The 25,127-nt window shown below is 38.8% G+C and overlaps 1 protein-coding gene across 5 annotated transcripts; it reads right to left on the reverse strand.

Annotated features, from left to right (window-relative positions):
• Positions 1-1,205: 1,205 nt before the first annotated feature.
• CSNK1D (casein kinase 1 delta) lies at positions 1,206-24,153 on the reverse strand. Of its 5 annotated transcripts, none has more exons than XR_001920740.2 (10): positions 24,110-24,153; positions 20,376-20,486; positions 18,433-18,581; positions 17,711-17,939; positions 17,170-17,340; positions 15,546-15,694; positions 14,797-14,968; positions 14,352-14,491; positions 3,352-3,543; positions 1,206-1,393 (listed from the first exon to the last, which is right to left on the reverse strand). XR_001920740.2 is itself a non-coding variant. In XM_018073190.2 (10 exons), exons 2-9 carry the CDS (start codon positions 20,389-20,391, stop codon positions 7,640-7,642), a joined length of 1,059 nt encoding a protein of 352 aa, XP_017928679.1. In that variant the 5' UTR covers positions 20,392-20,486; positions 24,110-24,153; the 3' UTR covers positions 3,630-5,795; positions 7,606-7,639. The 5 variants fall into 5 exon arrangements, 4 of the variants coding, with proteins under 4 accessions (XP_017928678.1, XP_017928679.1, XP_017928677.1 ...); XM_018073190.2 differs by lacking the exons at positions 1,206-1,393; positions 3,352-3,543 and adding exons at positions 3,630-5,795; positions 7,606-7,672; XM_018073189.2 differs by lacking the exon at positions 1,206-1,393 and having other exon boundaries at positions 2,412-3,543.
• Positions 24,154-25,127: the final 974 nt, after the last annotated feature.

The following is a 25,127-nucleotide window of genomic DNA, read 5'->3' on the forward strand; positions in this document are numbered from 1 at the left end:
GAGGCAAAGTGTTTATAGAGAAGAAGTGACACTTAGCTGACAGGCAGCCAGAATTTTATGTGGGCAAAGGGGCTGCTTTTGCCATGACTCATAGTTTGGCCAATTCCAAAATGGGTATGTCCTTTTGCTGTAAATGATCCCGAAGACTATTTTAAAGCATCAACTAATTTAAGAGCTATTAATTTTGTGCCGCTCTGTGTAAAAATTATTACTCTCTGAGGAGTGCTCCAGGTTTTGTTTGCAGGTGAAGTTTTATGAACTATTGTGACTTCTAAAGCCCTAAATATTTTGAGTAGTGACCTGCCAGCAAGCTGTCTATTGTCAAGTGCTGCTCTTTAGAACTTGAAAGTTCCTAAGAAAACAGTGTAAGAACACATTTATGGTGAGGGTTTTTTTGGATCTTATAATACCCTAGCTAAGACTGGCTCCTCAAGATATAATCTCAAGGCTACACTCAAGTGAATCAAAATTAGTCTCTTCAATGGAATAAGACCTACCTTTTGCTACATACAAGGCTGACACCTACTTCTGATTAATTCTAAGTATCTGGTGAGAAATTTCTGAGAAATCTTTCTAAGATCAGCTTCAACTGTATATTTACACTGAAAAGATCATAGGTGTAGTTTACATAAAACCCCATGTTTGAATAAATATATGATTACCTTTTTTATGCTAGTTTAAGTAAATTGGTAAGACCCCCCAGCCAGATCAAGATGTAGATATGCTGCTTCAGGAATCAATGTTACTGGGTAGACTGAAATGACAGAACTTACTAGCATGCGGCCCATCCTTGTGACAGAAAACTAGAGTTTAGCTTTGCCTCTGGTACTCCTTCAGTCTGAAAGAAAGAAGTAAGGCCATTTGCTGTAGAGGAAAATGGGCACAACCTGAGTTGCACACCTATTATTCCCTGCTGCTGGACTTGTTGGAGGAACATGATCCACCAATACTGGAAGAGTAAACAACCTTGACAATAGCAGAGTACTGCATATGAGAAGCCACGGCTTTGGAATGTATTATTTTAGTAGCTTTCTAATGCTTCTGGAATAGAGCTCATCTTCATCTCAGTAGGAAAAAGGTGCATCCACTAAAAAGTCAGGGCTCTTAAAAGCACTTTGCTAGTGACACGGTCTGTGAGATCAGGAGTCCTGTATTTGTCTGAGAAAATATGGCAAGTTAGAGACAGAGTAAAAAGCTACTTACCTCTGGTTATACACTGTTTGTTCCTTGACAGATCTCCATACTTGCTTCATCATCTCAGCAACATTCCAGCTGGCAATGTTCCTCACTACTCCAGATGAACGCTTCAGAGCATTAAGAAAGGACACCTCTTGCTCTCCTCACTCTTCATCTACTACTCTTTCAGCAGTTTAAAGCCTTTCACAGTAAATCTCTGAATCCAATGAAGAAGCATATCTAGGTTTTAGTATTTAAAATTCTGAAATTGCAAAAGGCTTTTCAGTCTTGCTGAAAAACATGCCATAAGATCAATTGCTGAAAATGACAATCAAACTTTAAATACAATTTCTTAGCAGTGAGAGCAGAGAAACATTTGCTGTTTGGGGTCTTCTAAGAAAAAATTCTGTGCATGACCTCAAATTACCCTGGTTTATGCTTTCCTTAAGGATTATGGGCAATACCAGAACCTCTGCATTGCCTTTGTGCCTGTAACACTTGCAGGTCTGAAGCAAGCTGAGGACTGTAATTAAACAAAATGTTTTTTCTTGTTATGGTCAAGACTAAACATTTTCTTGCAAGTGCATAATGTACAAATGAATTCTTGTTTTGTTCCACATCTCATCCCAAGCACCCTTGATTGCTCACAGCAAAGACACAGTAGATTAGGGCTTGATACTTTAGGATGATCCACACAATTTCTCCTTTTTCCACATTATTCTCTGTCCATTATGCTTACCTGTATCTCAGACCTAGATCGTACACATTTTGAATCAAGAATTCTCCCAAAATGAGATTAACAAAGAACACAATCTTAAAATTTTTTGTCCAAAGATGTATTTTTGTCGATTCTGTACGTATAGATCTCATTTCATTTTCTGTTGTCCCTCTGCCTGTAGCATGTGGTTTTGATAGAAGAACCAAAGCATACTAGTCTTAATAATATTAGGTAAGAAAAAAACAATAATGTCTGAGAAAAAGTCATAAAGTCTTAATCCTGTGCAAATATCTGCTGATAAAGTTAGTAGGATTTTGCTGTGAAACAGATTCTTACTGAAGATCAGGCCTCTGAGCACTCTCCTGGTACAAAAGTATTGAAAAATACACATAGCCTACACATTTCAGGTTCAAACAGTCACTTAAATCTAGACATATACATATAAAGTCAATAATTGTTGCCCGAATTAACCAGAGGGAAATGTACTGTTTTTAATAACAAAGTACTGCATTCTTTCACAGTAAAACCATTTTATTATTAACTTGTCTCATCCAGTGAATTTTAAAAGCTACTTTGCTGCAGGATTAAGTTCATGGATTACAATTCCTCACAACCAGATTAAATCTAGATTTCTGACTAGACAGCTCAGCACTATTAAAAAATGAGTAGCGTTGTTTGTTTTCACTTGATATTTTGTACACACCAAGTGCAGCTTTTGCAAAGCGAAAGTTGAACAAAATACAGACTTTTTTATTTCATTCTTTTACAAAGAGAAATATTCTTGAAATGAACATGTATGCTACAATGAGGGGTCAATGCTACACTTGGGTTTGGGACATGGGGAAACAAATAGTTGTGCTTATGATGTTTTACCCCACTGGAGAATAAAGGATGAGTTCTACATGCTGTCATCCAAGGGATATTTTGAATACTTCTGTCAAGTTAACATTGAATATATAGACTCAAATGTTTTTTAATTAATATCTCTCTTAAAGCACAGGATTTATTTTCAATTGTTTTTAAAGTACTTCTATCATGAAGAACTCAAGGACTCTATAACCATTCAAGATTACGTAAAACAGCAGCATAGGTGGTACTTTCCACACAAAAGCACATAACCAGTTCTAAATGAAAATTATGAGAATAAATTAAAATATCCTTCCAACTTTTAAAGGCCTGCTAATGAGAAACAGAAAGGATTCTTGAAGGTGCATCTGCCCTCAGGTTATAAGAAGACTTTTGAGAATAACACAGCAAAAGCCAGGATTTTATTATACAAGGCATTGTGGATAGAGCTCAGTATTTTTCTTGCTCTTATCTTAGCTCCCAAAACTGAACCAGTCTCAATTCTTTTACCATACTTCTTTATCAGTACCATGTATTACTTGATAAGCAAAAGCATTTGAAAGAAAATTCAACTTCTGGAAATGAAGCGATATTCAAACAAAAACATTTACCTTTAAAGAGACAAAATACATGCTTTCTGTGAGCAAAGCAATTAATACTTTCTCTTTCTTCCTGTATCCCCCAACTGCTGCATTCTGATCACAACTACCAAACTACCAAAATCCTTCAGTGCAAGTTTTGGTACTAAGACAGTATCTTCAAATGTTTGCAACTGACAGTATTCTTTGTGGGTACAGAAACCCCTAAAAAAAAAAAAAAAAAAAAAAAAGACGTTGCATCAACTAAAGGATAAGGATTCATTGTAAGTAAGTTACACCGAAGAAGAATAGAAGTTGATATGAATGTATTTACACAACTGTTAAAGTACACAAATACAGTGGTAGTACAAATGAAGCGCTTCGAGATACTAGTTTTCAGTACATAGGTTTACACAGACATTCTAACTATTTTCTGCATGATGGAATTTAACCATTATGAAGGACAAAAATTGCCCAGAAGTGACTACAATTCTAGAAGTCTGCAGTCAACTTTTAAGTACAGCACAGCAATCTAATGGTCCAGATACAGAGAGAATAAAAAGGCTGCTTTTGTAAATCCTTCACACGTTACATTATTAACCACAGATATTTACAAGGAAAGCACAGTGAAGTGTAAAATTGTTCAATGGTAGTGCACATGCCTAAAATACCAAAGTTTATAGTAACTGAGGAAGTCATTCCCGTATGCAAACTTATCTGTGTATCAACCTCTTAAGCTTTTCCACTATACTCTCCCCAAACATGTTTCCCCAGTCTGACCCGAAGTACACACAAGTAAATAGCTGACGTTATGAAAACACTCAAAGAAGAATGATAATATTTAGTATGTGGACTTCTGAGAGGGGCAAAAAAGAATTCGTGAAGACACAGTAAAAATTACTCTCCATAAAAATTTGAAGACCAATACACGTTTAAAAAATTGTTTCCAAGCAGGGAAGAATTTCTCAAAATACCTAACTGTTCAAACAAAATCTCTGTATATACTTTCATTTCCAACATGGAATTTTCCACTATTTCATTCATAATAGTTCTGATACTGTTCCAAGTACCATGAAGTCAGAACACCTACTTTTATGAGACCACTTACAGTAACAAACAATATGAGGAATTTCCCATATTTCATAACCAATAGGTGCTAACAACAGCTTTCTGGACAACTTGAGCACGTTGAGTCATTTATGCCTAGCTAATGATTCTGGGCATACTCAGGTTGAATATAGTTAAGAATTAATTATGGTATGCACCTGGATTGTAAAAATTCTGAGGATTTCACAGCAAGAATAGGTTGTTATGTTTGGGGGTGGTTTTGTTGTTGGTTTTTTTTTTTTTATAATTCCTTTTTTGAGTCTTGGCGTGTCACAAAAGGCCTATATCAATTCATTTATTTTTTATAAGCATGTGAATGCTGAATGAAACACACAAATTCACTGAAGACTCAGTAGCAACATCTATTTTCCACTTGCAATAGCCTCCAAGCTAACCAGCCTCAGAGATGCGGAAACAAAATCTTCCCAGTAAAAACAATGTTTGAAACTATCCATTTACTCAAACTAAGCAGAGAGATAGGACAAGTTGTCAAGTTCTAAATCCCTCAAATGTCAGGTCTTTCACTTTGTCCTTCATGTTTTTTACAAAAAAAGAAATCCATCTGTACAATCTTTACTATACTTAAGACTCTCCTGCAGGGTATTTAGTTCTCCTCTTTTATGAAAAAGAATGAGTATTAAAAATTCCTTTGTGTTACACAGAAAGTTATATGTCCAGTGTGAATGAAGACAGCAAACAGTAAAATAAACTAACAGTTTTAAAAATTTCATGAGAAAACCAACTCAATCAGAATGGGCCCATACATGAAAGTAAACAGTTTAAATAACATCAGATCGTTTTGATTCATTTACATGTTCCCTGGCAGACTAACCTTTTAAACAAGAAATTTCAAGTCATTGTCTTTAGTTCAGGTTTGTTTATATTCTACATTTTTAAATCAGACAAAAGCAAGAGTTCTTTACAGAGAATTAAGCCAATAATTTTAGCAAAATGATACAAAAAACTTTCTTAAACCAAGTAAAAGATTTATAGTTACAGTAGAATAATAAAAAGGGGGTAAAGTCTGCCGCCTGTGGAGGGAAAACTGAAATGGCCATCCAATAACAGGCGGTCAACTCTGTAAACCATCCTTCTTTTCCAGCCCTGTTACCACAGGGTTTCTCTTAAGGTCATTGGGTTTCTGGCAAAAGCGTCCTGTAATGGCAGCTGCTGGAGTCTGTGCATATTCCTCCAAGTGCCTTTTAGGTCACACGGAGAACTCCAATTTCCGCTCTAGTTTAGGGTATTTTTGCTAGTAAAGCCATTGGTAAAACAGGAGATCAGCCATGCATTATCTGCCCTCCGTGGCAAAATAATTTTCATCGGTGCACAGCAGACTGGAGAACACTGGTAGTTACCCGAGCAGGAATCTACCAAAGCCAAAAAACAAAACAATATCAGCACATGTCACGTCCAGTTAACATACAAGTGTCTCTCAATGTACTTTTAAACAATTCATTGCCAAATAGAAGTGCGTGAATTTAAAATCCAACGAGCTACACAATGTTTTACACCCACCTGTAGCTACACGAAGTTCCCTATAATTTTCCTCTTTTATTAGAAGTTAACATGGAAAATTCACCTTTCCAGCCAGAGGGGACGTTTTGAAGAAAAGTGAACAGAGCATAAACAAGCACAGAAGAAAGAATGAACCAGGTGAAAACACTACTAACGTGCAATAATAGACTCAATGAACACTAAAGTTTTTGGGGAAAAAGTATCATTAAGAAGGTTAAAAAAAATTAGTTATTTTCAACAGCTTTTCTGGGACATTGTGTTAAAAGATATTCCACTTACTACCACCGCTTCACCTACTGCAGTAAGAGTGTAACATTATTGAAATATCACACTGTGAAAGTGAAAAACAACAAAACATCTCTGCAATTTAAGAAGCGAAAAATGTCCAAGCAGCTGGATCAGTATTCAGTATTCGTTTCAGCTGTCAACAGCTACAAATACTAAGGCATACAATAAAGGCCAACCAATGCAGGCAGAACCCTGAGCAGACCACAATCTGCATGTCTCCAGCACACAGGCTTTTCAATGCAAAGCTTTAGGTTTGCTCTTTTGCATTTATTAATGTATTTTTTTATTTTTAAGTGGTCTTTAAAGTGTTAAGCTGCCATTTACAGTTGGATCTGTTTAATGTTACAAACTGTTCACAAAGCAGCTTGAGCAGAGTCAGCCAAGCACATAAAGCAGAAAGAGAAAACAGAAGAGGAATAGCAGAATTCTTTACCAACTAGAGATATAGGATTAGTGCAAGCATAGGCTTTACAGAGAAAGTGAGACAGCAAACAGAGCTATACCACAGAATTTATCAAGGAACAGAAAAATTTCACAGCCTTTTTTTAATAATAAGCAAAGCAAAGAAGCTCCTGAAATACTTAAGAAAAGCATTCTTCAGCCATTAAGGTTCAGATTCCAACTGAAACTTGTTATTTTCCTGATGAAACCTGCTATTGCCAAAAGCAGAACAGACTAAAAGGCCAAAAGCTGCACACAGAAAGACATAAACTTCTACTACAATGAACAGTGAAAAAGAGTTCTAAATACCCAAATCCAAGCCTGTCTACCTCTGAGATGCTCACGTTCAAATGATTCTCCTTAGTATGTGAACATTTTTTAAATGTACATCTGAATAGATCTGTGTACTTTTAAAATGAGAGCTCATAGGGCATGGAGAAGAATATAAATCAGTGAAAAATGGATAAGGCTGTAGTAGAACATTCTATTCATGACAAGACAGAGCCTCATTTGAGTAATATTGTCAATTGAGTCTTCATACAAGTATTTTGCTTTTATGATTCTGAAGCAGATCTGGTTTTGAATGGATGACATACTGCTGCATCAACATCCCTGGAAAGACATATAATTCTCAAACAGCTAAAATTTAGACTTATTTTATTTCATTCATGATACTTGAACAATTTTAGGGACTTTTTAAGTCACTATTCTTGTCAATTCTGCTTAAGAGTCCAAGTGGAACAGCAGCAATAACTCAACTTTTGGAAGAACATTTATTTTTAAGTTAGAGAAAAATCAATGCTTTATCAAGCATCTGACCAGAAGGCACAAATAAAATTTTGAGATCACGTGAGAAGAAGCAAAGTCGGATGTTTCCAAAGAGTTTTTTTCCCACCCCATCCAAAGTTTTGGTGTCTAATGAGAAGCACTCACCCAGTGCTGCCTTCCAACGAAAGGAGACGAGCAGCTACTTGCCATGGTGTTCGAAAGGAATGCTATTCTGAGGTAGGGGAAAAGACAGCAGTTTGTAACAGTTCCACTGCCCCAATATATAAAGATGTCTAACAAAAATCCAACTTGAACTTCCAGTAGCAACTCTATCTTTTGAGCAGCTCTGATTTCAGACTTCTATAGGACATTTCCATCATATTAAGAGATATGTAAAAGGAACAAATCATTAATCCGCAAAGAAAGCTGACAGGGTCAGAAGAACAACACAGTGTATGATGCCTATTAAGAGAGATATATGGAGAAAGATTCGCTGATGAGGAGATGGAAAATGCAGAGGCATTGGAAGTATGGCACAGCCTCTAAGTTGTTCAATGCCAGCGTTGGCTACAGTCTTCTAGAAACTTCTCCTGTCAAAGAGACTTGATCAAATATTTTTTTGTGCAGCACTCCAATCTTTTCTTCCAAACTTAGAGAGAATATACCAGTAGGAATTTGGCACAGCTTTGACTGTTGGGTGCTGAACACGCTGCATTCAAGAAAAAAATTAAACAACTTACTGTACACCATGAACAGTCAGACTGAATCTTTCGTTGAAGGAAATGAAGGCTACTCACCCATAACTAGACTCTCGAGATAACCACTGCTTTCAGGATGCAGCCTGTGCAATGTGGACCGACAGCACTGATTCATAGTAGTGTTTACTGGAATACTTGTTACCTCCTTTACTACATCTCTTAACATTTAAAAACTACATGCAAAGAAGACTTAGGGAACAATTCACTTACAGAGCTTAAGAGCAGATGGATCTTTTAACAGCCAGTATGACTTTCTGTCCAATACAGATCACAACCCTTCATTGCACACAAGCCTGTAATTTAGGCTTGCTTTAGACTCAAATACACAACTGAGAAATGAATCCAGTTTTGATGCAAACGCAAAGAGGACAGATGATCTACTTATTTTAGAAGTTCTTTCAGTAGCTGACTACCTTCATTTAGACTTCTATTTTGCCTTTCTCTGCATGTGTGATTTTCATTTTAAGCAATAGGTTCTTCATGTGTTTTCTGCATAAACATTAGTTCTTGTTAAAATCACTGTCTCTCAAATACTACACCAACTAACTCAAGACGTTCTCTTATCTTTTAGACAAACTGAAAGAAATGGATTTAAAACTCTTGCATTATATAACCTGTTTTCCTAATCCATCTCATTAATGACACAAAATAACCTCTCCACTTCTGTTCATTACTGTATCGTACTTAGATTCAAGGATGAAATTGCACCCCTTCATTATGACATCACACTAACCTCTCCAACATTATACCTGCCTCTTCAGTCATTCTTTACCACAGATACAGTTCTAACAAATAAGACAATGGCCTCCACTCCCTCATCCTAATCAGAATTTGGAATACTGCAGTAATACACATTTTATTTGAACAGGCTTTGTTTGACTGCTCAACTCTCACTACAGTTTATGTTTATCAATGTCAACTCACAACTTGCAGGTTTTTCACTGTACATTCACTTCATAAAATCAAGAAAAGTACCAAATAACACGTGCCACAGAATTTACAAAATTTCTTTAGACACACTTCTAAGTTTTATGAACCCTTTCATAGATATGCTAGTTGTTACTCCAATAAACACCCATTACTTAGTGGTACTAAGTGCTAGTCCTTTTAACAAGAAATACTTAGGTGTTATGTGGACAATATCTTGGATATGGGGAATAAATGACACCTACTTTGCTAATTACCATTTTCCGTGAGTGTTAAATTTCTCTGAGAACATAACGGAATTTTGGTTCCTAATATCTACATTCACAGCCTTAGTTTTTCAGTTTCAGTCTGAACAGATCAGAACTCAATTTAGAAAAAAGATAAAAACATAGAGTCATCTTTAAGAATGTCTACCTAGAGGCAAGTAGCTTTCATTCTTTCTTTGACTAGTCCTTCCTCTAGATGAACAGAGATTACAGATGCACCACTGCCTTGCCAAACCAAGGCATCCAGATAAATAACAAAAATAATCCATCAAGTTATAAATAAGAACTCTAACAAATGCAATTTGTAACAGAAGACATCTGTAGATCTGTATGGCAAACTAAAAGTTGCCTTCTGACAGGAATATGTTTTAAGCCCTTCCTGAAAAAGGAACAGTGGTAGCATAATTACTTAAGACTTGCTAAGGAAATTAACACACTTGGAACGGGCATGGACAAATAGTTGCTGTTCTTTACTGTTCTCTTGATAAGAAGCTGTATGGATGACTTTCAATATTCTTACATCTAGCCAATCAAAACTCTCTTTAATGACTCTGTCACGTAACTGAATAGTTAATGTTTTCCTGATTGAGAACAAGGTATGAAGATAATTGAAAATCCAAGGCTTTAATTGGTAACCCGGTTAACATCTAAGGATAAATTTTGATGATGGAAGAACTACTTTAATATTATGAGGACTGTAAGAGCATAAGCTATGAAAACCTGCAACTTGAGCCATCTTGCCTGCTAGGGAGTAAGTGGGAGCTGGGAAAACGAAAGCGCATTTTTTCTAACAAGCTCAAGCTTGTTAGGTAAAATTTAAGTAAAGTGTTTCAGCCACACCACCAAGTTGTAAAAGGTGAAGGGAAGGATTGGGAGAATGAAGAACCACCCACTGTAGGAGAAGACTGGGTTTGAGACCATTTAAGGAACCTGTAAGCGCACAATCCATGGGACCAGATGAGACACATCCATGGGTCCTGAAAGAATTGGCTGAGGAAGGGGCTACACCACTGTTCATCATATCTGAGAAGTATAGTTCCCACTGACTAGAAAAGGGGAGACATAACCCCTACTTTTATAAAGGGAAATAAAACGCAGGGAAGTCCAGGCCAGTCAGTCTCACTTCAGTGTCTGGTAAAATCACATAGGAGATCCTCCTGGAAACTATGCTAAGGCACATGGAAAATGAGGTGATTGGTGACAGCCAATATGGCTTCACTAAAGGTAAATCGTGCCTGACAAATTTGGTGGCCTTCTATGATGGGGTTAAGCATTTGTGGACAAGGGATGAGCAACTGACATCACCCACCTGGACTTCTGCAAAGCCTGACACTGTCTCCCACGACATCTTTGTCTCTAAACCGGAGAGACACGGATTTGACATATGGACCACCTGGTGGATATGGAATTGGCCAGATGGTCACACTCTAAGAGTTGTGGTCAATGGCTCCACGCCCACATGGAAAGCAGTGGCAAGTGGTGTTTGTTCCTCATGAGTCAGTATTAGGACCAACACTGTTTAACATCTTTGTCATTGACACGGACAGGGGGATCGAAAGCACCCTGAGCAAGTTTGCTGATAACACCAAATTGTGTGATGCAGTCAACATGCTGGAGGGAAGGGATGCCATACAGGGGGACCCTGACAGGCTTGAGCAGTGGGCCTCTGTGAGTCTCATGTAGTTCAACAAGGTCAAGTGCATGCTCCTGCATCTGGGTTGGGTCAGTCTCAAGCATAAGTACAGGCTGGGTGGAGAACGGATCGAGAGCAGTCCAGGAGAATAAGTCTTGGGGGTGTTCACGGATGTAAAGCTCAACATGACTCAGTAATGTGTGCTCACAACCCAGAAAGCCAACACTGTCCTGGGCTGCATCTAAAGAAGACTGACCACCAGGTAGAGGGAGGGGATTCTCCCACTCCATTCTGCTTTTACGAGATCCCACTTGGAGTACCGTGTCCTGGTCTGGGGTCCTCAACACAAGAACGATGTTGACCTGTCAGAATGAGTCCAGAAGAGAGCCATTAAGTTGATCACAGGGCTGGAGAAGGGAAGGCTCCAGCGAGACTTAGAGCAGCCTTCCAATACCTAAAGTGGGCTTACAAGAAGGCTGGAGAGGGGCAAGGTGACTGGCCTTAAGCTGAAGGAGGGTAGATTTACATATTAGGAGGAAATTCTTTACCATAAAGGTGGTGAGGCACTGGAACAGGTTGCCCAGAGAGGTTGTGGATGCTCTATCCCAGGAGATGTTCAAGGCAAGGCTGAGCGGGGCACTGAGTAACTTGCCTAGTGGAAGGTTCTCTGCCCATGGTAGAGGGGTTAGGACAAGATGATCCATAAGGTCCCTTCCAACCCAGCCCATTCCCTCTGCAAATCTCTCTTGCCTTCCTTTTACAACAGGCCCACGGGAATCTGTTTACATTACACTGTAGTCACACACTATGACCCTGAGAGTAGCTCAGCTGGTTAGAACATGGTGTTAATAACACTAAGGTTGTGGGTTTGATCCCTCTATGGGCAATTCACTTAAGAGTTGAACTTGATGATCCTTGTGGGTCCATTCCAACTCAGAAAATTCTCTGATTCTGTGATTCTATTATTCAGTCACCATAAGCAGATACCAGCAGTGGTTCAGTGTCTTGATTAAGAACTAAAATGAAAACAACAGACGATGAATGAAGATCCCTACTAGGCTGCTACTGGGATTGTAAAGAAGTCAACCAAGTGATTGCATACTTGGAGCAGAGTGTTTAAAAGGGCAGGTATGGAGATGTGCCAGTAAGTCAGACTGTACTGTTGGCCCACATTACAAATTACACATCTGGATGTTCAAAGACTACTCAAAAAAAAAACCCACGCAGCCCTACACAATCTCAGAGTATTCCCATTTTACAAGCTAGGCAGAACCAAAATCTGTATCTGCAAGCCCACTGGTCTTACTCATATCTTACAAAGTTTAGCAAAGTGTCACCTGCACACTGAGTAACATGTCATTAACATCGCAAACAAAGTAAAGATATACCCTCTCCTAACACAGTCAAGTGACATCACTGCATTTATTTCTGTTACTGCTATTACTCATTTATCTGATAGGTAATGGAGACAAAGCATCTGAGATTTGCTCAGAATGCCAGAGACAAACCCTGGGCAAACACACTTCTCCAGGAAACCATCTTTACATTTGAGTAAAGGTTTAGGGAGAATTCTGCATCACAGTCTCACAGAACACCCAAGGTCAAAAGGGGCCCCTGGAAACCATGTAGTCTAATCCCACTATACAAAGCACAGTCAACTAGAGCAGGCCACTCAGGACAACGTCCAGTTGGGCTCCAAGTAGTTCAGAAAAGGGAGACTCCAAAACCTCTTAGGGCAACCTGTTACAGTCTTTGCCCACTTCCATAGTAAAAAAGTTTATTCATATGTTTAAATGGAATTTCTTATATTTCAATTTGTGCCCGCTGTCCATTCACCAGATATCACTGTGAAGAGTCTAGTTGCATCTTCTTTACATTCTTTTATCAGGTATTTATGCATATTTACAAGATCCATAACTATGCACAAATCTACCCTCTTTGTTTTCATACTACTTAAAATAAAAATATTTCAGCATGAGAATTTCTGCTGGCAAGCATTGCAGTTCAGCGAACAATTTAAGATGGCAAAACTGGCCACCACAGTGAATACAGAAAACCTCATCTATCCCCTATTCTCGTGCAGTCATTTCTGCTCCTGAACTGTTCGTCCCTTGTGCAAGCATATATATCTGTGCAGCTACATGGTTTAACAACCCATTCACCTTAAAAGCCAAAAAAATCCCACTTCACTTTTATTACAGCAGAATTGTTTCTCCAAGCCAATTCACACTCAGTCTTCATTGGAAATATCCACCCAGCCTCCACCTAAATAAAAAGGCCTTCTTTCCAGGACTATGATTTCACATATAAGAACATGTACCATCCCAAATAACTAACTCCCCCAATTAAATGATGAAGCCAACAGGAACCGAGTTAATTTTTGTCAATGTTCCCTGTCAATGAGGAACGAGTCCATGGCAAAAATGATGCAGTTAGAACTCCAGCACAGCATTGAGACATGATGGAAAAACCCCTAGGTCACTGCACCAGTCCTCCTAACACACTGCTTTCCCAGTAATGTTGCAGAATGTCTATAGTATGGGTGATTCCCATTCTTTAAGTAAGACCAAAAATAAATTGTACAAAGCCACGCCACACACTGCTTGGGACAAGACTGTCTGAATATGCTGAGAAAGGAATGTTACAGCCTAAACTTTTATTTTTTAGAGTAAAGAGTTAAAAACATATTTAAACACTGTCAGTTTCAAAAGGAAATATTCCTAAAGTCTGTTTGCTAAGTCACTGTGACCAACAAGGATGATTTCAGTGCTGACTATGAATCACTATCATTCATCCTCCTGCCATTCTCTTCAAATCAGCCTTCTGCAACCCATCCATCATCCATGTATGTTGCCTCCTGTTGGCTCTGAATTAAGAACACTACACTATATTTCTTCACTATTACACCTCTCTATACTTCAACTATTTCTTGTCTTTTCTGCACCAATACTCTCTGCTCGGTTGATTAGGAAACATGACTCACAATTGCCTCTTACTCTGCTTCTTCACTGGTAACAGGTACAAGAAACTCAATGAGTAAAGGAGATAAATCTCATAATCATAGGTAAAAATACTGTCTCTCGACAATTTTGCATCATCTCAGACATCAGTGACTTGGAGTATTCTATGCTTATTGCTGTCAAGGTAAAAAAAAATAATTCTTTACAGCCACATCACATTCAGGTTAAGTGTCAAGTATTTACATGAATAAACATCATCTGCAAAATCAGTATGAAATCACGTCAATTAGCTAGTAAGTTCTTTTGGCAAATGAACTTTATCAAACCACGTTCATTTTTTTCAGTACATAGGTTGTTTTTTTTTTACCTGCGAAGTTGACATGCGAGAGGTATCTTGTCGGCCTGTTAAGTCAGACGAGGAGATATTGACCGGGGCTCCACGATGCAATCTCATACTCACTTTCCTTTCTCGTTCCATACCAGACACCGGCCGAGGAGAGGTGTTGGCTGTGAGAAAAACTGCATTAGATTCTCATAACGAGAAATGCAATTTTAACACGGTCACTGGAAAAATTACACTTTCGCTGTTTGCACATAAAAATTCCACAGATTCAAATAAGAGAAATCAAGGCCTTTGTTTTACATTCGCAGAAATTTAAGTATCAATTAGCGTGTAATGAGTGTATATAATTACCTTCAATCTACTAAAAACCAAGGGGTAAAAAAAAACAAGCAAAAAAGCCAAACTCTGACCAGAGACAAACTGCAAATTAGTCTAGAAGGCACACCTACCCAGGTACTTGGTTACTTACCAGCATGTGAAGTTGGGGTAAGGGGAGTAGGAGGAGCTACATCTTGCGTTCCTCTCAGCCTGCTGGACGCAGTGGAGGGTAATCCACGCACAGCTGGACTTCGTGTATGTCTTAACCTTTCCTCTCGTTCTCGCCTTTCACGTTCAGCATCTTCAGCTGCTCTGCTTGCACCCTGTGGGTCAAGACTAGTGAACAACTTGGGGATTACTGAGCTTACAACTACATGTTTGGATAAAAATACTGAAAAGAAAGAACTGGACAACATGTAAATTGAAGTCTGGTATGGCATTAATTATTTTGGTAAAATTTCTTTAGAACTGTCATGAATTTTGTTCATACAACTACTGGTATAGTCTTCAAAATGCTAAAGTACACACATACTGCTATGGCAGCTGGACATCTCCCCAGCAGGTGCAAATGACCCATGCTGAAAATCAAGGTGGGATAAAAATAATAATTCCACAACCTAACCTGGTGACTGCCCTAATGGAAGTGTCTCAGAAGCCTTACACATTGAAAACCCTGTAATTTCAACTTAGTTGTTATTCAACCCTTATACCATGGATCCTGTATCTCCTGCCTTTCCTCATTTCCTGATCTTTTTTTCTATAGAATAGAGCTGCCAGGAAGAAAAAGGGAGGACAATCTCACAGTATCAGTTAAGAAACTCAAAACTGACAATGTAATAAAAAAACCAACCAAAACCATTAAAAATTAAAAAGTTTTAGAAAGCTATGTCAGCTACTCACAAATTTCAGCATGTTCCAGTCAAATACATAGTCATAGGAGAACCCTTGTCGATGGAAGAGGTTTCTGAATAATTGCCTTAGATAGGAATAGTCCGGTTTGTCATCAAAACGCAAAGAACGGCAGAAATTCAAGTATGTGGCAAATTCCGCTGCAATTAAAGAAAGCCTGATTTTTCTCTTCAGCTTCACATTTGCTTTTTATAATTCTAAATAAAACAAAACCAAACCACCCTGAACCCAAAAAGTGGGGAATCTCCGAAACATAAGAAAAAGAATAATGACCTAATACTAGAAATCTACCAAGGGGACCACTATAACCCACCTCTCAAGACAACACTGAAAAATAGTCTATCACAGCGGAGGCAAAGCTCTCACTTGCCAACAGCAGAGAGGACAGTTTTCTAACCAACAGTTGGTGGGGGAGACTTAAAACTTTGCTTTGAATAGACTTAACGCAATTTTTTGTGGGACACCGAATAGCATCTCTTTGTTAAGCCACATAAAGATTCACTTCTGCTACCTCACAAAACACACAAAAACTAGGGGACTCAAATTTCCCACGTAAGTCATGCTACATTTTTTAATTCGTAATAGTCTGAAAGCTTGCTTTTAGATGGCAAACAAAGTATTAGTTACACAGCAAAAAAAAAAGGAAAATTGTAGTGAATTCAATACACCAGAGAAAATAGCAGTATCAAAATACTAGCTTTTGAATTTAAATCTTTCCAGATGAAATAAGATACTAAAAGTTTATGTTAAGGAAGAAATTTTAACAAATGGCACAAGAAAAGTTGATTAGCCTTCCCTGCCTGTTAACCCCAGAGAAAAACCATAATTCATGAGTGTAAAGGAACATGTAGGATGCAACATTTGAAACATATCAAAGACAATGAATTTTCCAACAACCCGAACAAAAACTGTAGCTCTTGTCATCGTAACTAGTTGCCAAAGTCAAGAGGGGGCAAAGAAGAGACATAACTCCTCATGAAGTGAAAATATTGTCTGATGACAGCTAGTGTTAAGAAGTTTTAAAACAAATTTAAGTATCATTTTTCAGGAATCAAAAATGCCTTGTTATTGTTGTGGTGCAAATAAACTGAGAAACAGAACAGCTTTGAGGCATGATTCCAGGATCCAAGAGGGTTTCTTATGCCTCTCTCAAATGCTAACCTTCAGCAGGCCAAACCTGGTATGACAAGTGGCAACTGCAATAGTCCATCTATGGACTGTGCAATCCAATTTATCCATGAAACAGTACCCACACACATAGAGAAATCTGTAGCTTGTTAAAAAGCTGTTTGTCTGTTACAAGTTATCCAGCTAACACACGCACACAAAACACAGCGCAAATCAGGTGTACCAAGCTACCCTTCCAGAGCATCACAGTTATTATTTACCAAGAGTTTAGACATGGAATAATTATAAATGCTCTATGAACACAAAGATCCTAGTCTTGACAGCAGAGTATTTTATCACAGATGTGCCAAATCGTGATGGGTAGAGGAGGGAAAGTGCGGGGAGGGGAAGGGGAAAGAGAGAGAAGTGAAAAATGCGGGTAGAATTTAGCGTAAAGTACCACTAAAACATGAACACGTAGGCCTAGTGTCACAAAAGAGTAACTTACAAGGATATCCTTTACACAAAACCTCAATGGGTGTAGACATTTTCTTTTCACTGATACGTTCATATTTCTGCCTCTTTGTTGCTGCTTTCAATCCCTGCCAGGGGAGGGAGCCCAGGTTAAAATACATCAGTACATAGCCCAAGGACTCCAAGTCATCTCTGCGAGATTGCTCTACAACAGCATAAAAAAGTGAACTCATTAGGTTTTATTTTCTACTGGAAAAACAAAAGACTGTGCAACAAGACTGTCATAGAAACCCTTAGAAAAACAAGAGACAGTGGAGATTTACTATGCCCATGATAAACGCATTCACTACAAGAAAAAGCCTATTACCCTTACAGTTATTAAAAAATGTGCTAATTCCTGAGCATTACAAACTGACTGAATCCCACCCAATCAAGAGATGCAAGACCACACATGCTGCACTGTTACTGCCAAAAATAGAGACTGTCTACTATGCCTCCATAAAGCAACATCCACTTTCACTAAAATTACGTGCATCAACACTTCAAGTTTCTCTTTATTGCTTTCCCCAGCTCACCAATTCCAAGATGAGTGTTGATGGATGCATAACGGGCAGTTCCTGTTAAATTTTTATTTTCACGATACGGAATATGTTGGTGAGTTCGAGCATCTCGATACTTCTTTGCTAGTCCAAAGTCTATTATGTAGACAAGATTGCCTTTCTTCCCCAGGCCCATTAGGAAGTTATCTGGCTTCACATCTCGGTGGATGAAGTTCTTAGAGTGAATGTACTCAATTCGACTAATCTAAGTATAGACAACAAAAAACCTCATTGTCAAGAGACTAGTTAGGCATACACCTTTTTCTTATAAAAACACTAGCGGTACTGTCTTAATAGTAAAAGAGGCAAAAAAACTTTTTACTGTAAACTCTAAGGCCATTAACGAGAACATAATTTAGAAGACAACAGATAAATCTTTTTCCAGGTCTTTCCCTGTGTCTACTTTATATTTATTTCCAAAAACTTTCTTGGGGGAAATTTCTTTGTCTTTGAGCAGTGCAACACCTGGTTTGCAAACAGTGCAGGTCCAGTTTTTAAAAATCATTTAAGACTTGGTAATCACTTTTGATAAGGTAGTTTGGATTTACCAAAACAGAACTAATTTTGAGTCTTTTCTCTAATGATACAGTCTATTCATCTCTAAATTACAGAATTAAAATGTAGTTGATTATGATTTCTCAGAAAATTTTAATATCCCAACATACTGCACTATCAAGAACAACAGAACAGTTTCCTACCATTTGGTCAGCAAGTAGCAGGACTGTCTTGAGGCTAAATTTCCTTGAACAAAAATTGAAGAGATCTTCAAGACTTGGTCCCAACAGCTCCATCACCATAACATTGTAGTCCCCTTCAGCTCCACACCACTTAATTGTGGGAATACCCACTAGAAAAAAGGAAACAGTTTATTCAGTATAACAATTTGATTTACACAGTTCACATGCATGTATCTTCAAGGGTCTTAAGATGAACTCTAAGGGGGTCGTTACTGTTTCCATTTACACTGAAGCCTAATATATTATGCTACCTTCAGACATTAAAAAATGAACTGTTTGATAACTTCCAGCAGAATCAATACAAAATAATGGCAAGAGAGGTCTAAAAACAGTCTTTATCCTCTTCCCCAAAACTTCCCAGTCTTTGTACTTAGCTTATAATTTGACAGTATTGAGCATTTTTGCTGGATTTGAACCTTAAGCATTTTACAAACATTAATTCCCATATAGTCTCCAAGACTGCAACAAGGCACAAATCGGAACTCTGAAAATAAAGACACTGACAAATCACTAGATATTATTACTGAAGAAGGCCTTAGAAATCAACTTAGTTTCAAAGCCCGCATGATCACCATGAAATATCTGTCTCTTTCATTTCAATTTGCAATGAATTTTCTTCATACTTATCTTTCCTTCGGTTTCATAGTATTTGCTGTTTAGTGAATCTCTACCAAAGTAATGGTGTTTAGGAAATGCATTATATATGCATTATATATCCGGCTTGAGAGCATGAAAATTAGCTGAAATTTATGAAGAAACTCAGGAATCTTATTTCACACAAAGTTGTAGAAATGTTGAAATATTTTGAAATAAACCTATATGTAGGTAGCCTTATTCAGAATTTCCAATGTCTTACTTTGAGTTAATTCTATGCATTTTGGTGTGAAATGTGATAATTCACCCAATTTAAACTCTTGCCTTTACTTGATATGCATTACTTTATCCTGAATTGTCTTCACAAAGAAACCTGTAGCAACTCAACCTTCTGCCACCTGACTTCACAGCATCCATCCTCAGAAAGTACCCACCATCACAGCCTTAGTAAGGTCATAAGGGAAGCGTTTTACTCTATGAAATCTATTCTGGTTACATGCAGCTGGCAACTGAATGGGGCAGGAATTAAAAAATACCTAAATGCAAATACACATTATTATCCAGACATCTTATTACTGTACTTTGCATTTGAGATACAGTGTGGAATGTAAACTTTACGCAAAATATAGCCTCATTTAGGAAGAATTCCAGGGACTATGAAACAAAAGCAAAACTTAACTACACCAGGTTTATGTCCCAGAACTGCACGGGAATCTTACATTTACAGGATTCCAAAATATATGAGAGTTATTGTAGCAGAATACTTGCAGGAGCTCCGAAGTTGCTTCACTCCTATTCTCCACTACTAATGCCATTTTGTCTTTGAGTTCTCATAGCAAGGAAATATTTTTAACTCAGAAGGAAAAATACTAACATATGCAACAAAAATTAACCTGAACTAAAAAAGTTCAGAACTGTGCTACTACTATAAGCAAGTTAGATGAAATGGTCCAAAACAGCGACTACAATCTTTCACTGACCCATGAGAATCATAAGTAAACCAGTGTACTTCTAGATGGGACCAAACTTTGTTTTACATTGTACAAGGTCTTCACGTTTTAATATCATGGGACCGTGAACAACATCAGAGGATCTTAGTGGTTATCGTGAAGTTTAGTAGCCATGGATTCAGAACTGCTACTCTACATCCCTTGAAGAAGAATTGAGATGCTGCTCTTCACCTATCCTGCTACCTTTCCCACCTTCTCCTTATTCGTCAAAAGAGATCTTGGACATTAAATACTTCCAGGTGGTAGACACAAAGATGTAAAAACAGTTAAATCTTTGAAGAAAGAAAATAATTTGCTTGCCTCCACCCTGCATCATTTTGTAGATTTTACTCTCGATGTGGAGCTGAGGGTGTTTGGTTTTCACACATTCCAACTTAATTGCAACTTCCTCTCCGGCAGCAATATCAGTTCCTAAAACCACAAGAATTTAAAACATTGGTCAAATTATTTTTGAGATACATTTCCTTTGTCAAGACTGAAAAAACCCAAATATTGACAAACTATTTCTCAATGGCAAACACCCAGAGATTATTAAGTACTTTCAGCCACAATTATCTAGAAATTCTTCTGAAACCTTACAGATACCCTCTGACAGACCAGTATTTAAAAAGAAAACTATTAGGCACTGTAACACAAAAACCCCAAATTGCTGCTATCCCACGAAAAAAAACTCCACCCAAAATGAGTGCATCTTCTCAAGGGTGTCTTTCCACTTCCAGCTTGTGGTGTAAGTGCTCAGAATGAGTATTTACACATATGAATCCCTGTCAACCCAAGAAATGCTAGGTATTCAAATCACCTCCTCTTATGCCTTGGAAATAGAGACTATAACTTCTGTAAATCTCAACATATTTCAGATATATCCTGACACCTTATGATTTTATCTCGTTAGAAGACAGACCATCTATAATCAAGAAACAGGAAATGACAAAAGAAAATGTGTAACACTTTTTAGACATATTGCCAAGTCTCTACTTTCAGAATTTGGCTTTCTCTTTTCTGCATTACCTCATGGTCAAGGATCATGTGAAATACATCACCTGTTTGACCTGATCCTCACTTTTAAAAGCCCAACTTGAGGTTCTCTAGGGTTTTTTTTAAAGAAACAGTGAACAATCTTTTTGTACTCACTTTTGCCATGATTAACATTGTATAGACTTTTACCCTGCTTCACTTTCCTGTAACTCTTCTCAAATTCTTGCCATTCTTTCCATAAGTAAATTTTAATTACTGCATATTATTTCCCATTTCCCTTATCTATACCTCTGCCAGTTCCATAATGCCCTTTTGGGGAGTCACACAAACCAATTAAGACAGATAATGACAAGAAGTATAATAAGAAGTCAGCATTTGTAAGCGGAAAAGCAAGTCTAAAGTTGTGGAAGTATTTTCTTTTAACTCCAAATTTCCAATTTACGTGGTATTACAAAGTCCTCTACTGTAAGGAAGGCTTTGGATGTTATTTTAATCAGTTTATAACCCAAAATTTATTAAGAAAAATATACACGTAATGCAAGGAACCATGAAAACACAATGACTGCAATGTCTTTGTGACTTGTATTTACTTGACCTCATGGTCTGGGCAACAAAACAAATGCCTGCTCTGATCCCCTCACTCTTGTCCATGTTTCATACTAGTTAGAATATCTAGAAATCTATTTCTTTCATATCTTCCTCTGAAAGGGAACTTCGGTAAATTCCTAAATTTTCTTTTCTTCAGTTATCCATACTCCTTTATTTACAACAGTGCCTTACATTTCAAAATCCTGTCCCACAGACCCCCCTTCCAAATTCCAGAAGGCAAATTTTGAGGTATGAGGGAGAATAGGAAAAAACATGGAAGGACTATGATACTAACAGTGGTGCTGTTAGTGTTTATGCCAAAGAAGGGGAAGAGGGAAGGGTTGGGAAAAGGGAGGAAGTCCCTCCCCTCTATTCTGGAATGTCTTCAACACCCTTGTAGCTGCATTTAAAACAAAAACAAACACTGGGGACTGGAAACAGGCAAAAATAATCAAATTTTCTGTTTCAAAGCATAAAACCAAGCTGGAAATATACTGAAGTAATCTAAAATTCACTGAGGGCTATCAGAAGGCACATGTACTTAAAAATAATTTATGACTTCTGAAATAACTTTAAAAGTTATTTTAACACACTTATGTCCGCTGTGCAATCTGAACAACACCAAGCAGAAATCTGATTTTTTAAAAACCCAATCACATTTCATTATCACAAAAAGCACAGTTTTCAAATGTCTGTTCTACACAATAATGACAGGCAAACCAAACGGGGGTCTACAAAAGGCTTCAGGCCCTGAGAAACAGTAACTTCCCCTGGAAAAATAAACCTATGCCATGAGCTGGATCTTTCACTCACGTATTTCTGTGCTAATTACTGGCTCAGGCATGACATTTGCAATAAGCCCCTAAATGTAAATTCATGACAGTATTTAGAAATAAAAAGAAAATGTAAAAATTGGAGAATTTATTGTGCAAAATGTAGCATGCCATTAATACTAATATATAGCGAACTTTACTGGTGTGAGCTATACGCATAAAATGTGTCAGATAAAAAAAAATTTCTTTTACTTACACTTTAAAGCTATACTATAATATAAACGGATTTATCTGAACAGTAATCAAATGTTAAGAGTTTTTTAAATCATCTAAGACTTTTCAGACTTTAACTGCTGTCTTAATCACCACCCAAAATCCCAACAGTAGCTAACAAGGATTTTTGCACAAACATTACCACAATCCTTCTCACAAGTCTTCAATCTTCCATGCAAGCATTGCAGAGAGGAAGAATCACGTTCTCTGTCTCTAGACAACTACATATCGTGTCAGAAATGTGGATTTTCCATCAGGCACATGATCTGTATTACGGATAACCAGTATTTCACTATCTGTAAACAAGCAGCTATAGCTAACGAATTATTTTGGAATGCCAGCTGTGCACTGCAACATGAAACACTGCCGTCTAGAAAGAACTCCCCCCACCACTCATACTGCATGCACTGCCAGACATACCCCATACATTATCAAGTGACATTGCCTTTACCTTCCACAAATATGCAATAAATATACCTAGGCTCCTTCCCCCTGCTTCTTGATTTGCTTTTCAAAGTTAATGTGATTTTCAAAAGCAGAGTACTTGTTTCTATGGGACAAGACATAAAGTCCTTATTTCTTTGGATTTAACCCATTTCATGTGGCTTGAGAGTTTGCATAATATATTGAGCATTTTAAAAACATTGGCTTTCAAAACTTGATGTACCTACCACTTGTGCTTGTCATAATCATAACCAGTAGGCTGTTATGTTAGATAGCTATAGAAATGGATAAACAAAGACAATTCCAATCCTGCACATTCTACAATTGCATGTCAATCACGATTAGGGTGACAGTCAAGCAACAGGATTAGCCAAACTATGAGGATTCTTTGAAGGATTTAAGGTTTTTTTGAACTGCAACCTAATCACCTGTAGCTGTGGAATTTTTTTTTTAGGCCTCACAGGAGAAACAAACATCCCTGTGACAGCAATTTTTCCTAGTCCACTGCGGCAATATTTAACTCTGATACACGTTTCTTTCCCAAAATGTTTTTCTCAATGTGGGGGTTGTGGGTTTTTTGGGGCATATGTTTTTTTCTTTCCTTTTAAATTAGATGATTTTTACCCTTCTCCCCATTTCACAGATGCAAACCGTGCCCAAGGTCACCAGACAATGGGAAGAGGCAGCCAGAATTCCCGATTTCCGCACTGTCCAAATTAGGACATGATGTCAACGAAATATTACATTGATACTGCTGTGCCCCTAGCAAGGTACTTCACATCAAAGGGCATTTCTTGGTCAGCAGCGCAGCCTGAGCTGCAAACAAGGTGAATGAGGTTCCGGGGGTTGCCCCCCCTCAGTCGGGGGCTGTGCACGGGCCGGGTAAAGAGCAGCGCCCAGCGCTCCACCCGGTTCGGCCCCCGGTATTCTCCACAGAGCCACAGAACCGCAGTCAGCCCCCGGCGAGCCAACCCTTCATACCAAGGTAGATGTCCCCGAAGGGAGCCGCTCCCGATCTTCCGGCGAGGCCGGTACGCGTTCCAACCTCAGCTCCATGACGGCAGCTCGGCTCGTCCGCGACCGGTTCTGGTTGCTCTGCCCGGCCGTCGGCTCGCGATTCTGATGCTTCACAGTCCTGTCGGCTTCCGGATGCCCATCGCGGCTCTGGTCCTAGCCGCTCGAATACTTGCGCACAGGCGGCACCGCCGCCGCAGCTCCTGGGCAGGATGGACGCGGACTTACCCGCGCGAGCGACCCCTCGCGCGCCGGGCCCCGACGCCAATCCTTCCTGCGTGTGACCTGCACTTCCCTGGGCGGCCGCCCTCCGCCCCCCCGCGCTCGCCTCGGGGCGGGGCCGCGCGGCCTCACGCTTTCCCCCCGGCCCGGGCGGCTGGGGCGGCCGGTGCGGCCCGCAGCCTTCTGAGGTAGTCCTGTTCCCGGAGGCCGTGGGTCACTGTAGTGGCTATGTATTCTGGTAGCGGTGCTTTCCGAGAAGTGCTCATTTGACTGCGGAATGCCAGGGACAAAGTCTGAGTCATGACCCCGCAAATTTCAGGGGAAAACCGTGTCATTCTTGCTGGAGAGGAGTGCTGGGATCTCCTGTGCCTCTCCAGGTGAGGAAGGATTCCTCTTAGCATAGTCCTACACCGACTTTCACGGTAAGGCCTGTATGTGTAACCAGAAGCACAACACGGCCATGTAGTGTGTTCACGTGTGAGGCTGTATATTTGTGAACCCTCATACTGTAAAAGCTGTAAGACATTCATTCAGTGTCTTAGGTGGATGATAGCCGAGCCACTGGAGCTACAGAATAAAGGTCAGGGAGGGAGAAAGACAGACAAAGATAGATCTAACTGTCAAATTCTCCCAGCAGCTCTGAGAGCGGGAGCTGCGGTTACTCTTGGACCCATTGGTCTGTGTCACCCCTCCTCTGCATCCCATCCCTACCACCCCACCTTTCTTCTGCTGATGTAATGTTTTTTACTTCCCTGTACCTCTC

This window comes from Manacus vitellinus, unplaced genomic scaffold (assembly GCF_001715985.3).
Source record: "Manacus vitellinus isolate BGI_N305 unplaced genomic scaffold, ASM171598v3 scaffold_24_pilon, whole genome shotgun sequence".
NCBI lineage: Eukaryota > Metazoa > Chordata > Aves > Passeriformes > Pipridae > Manacus > Manacus vitellinus.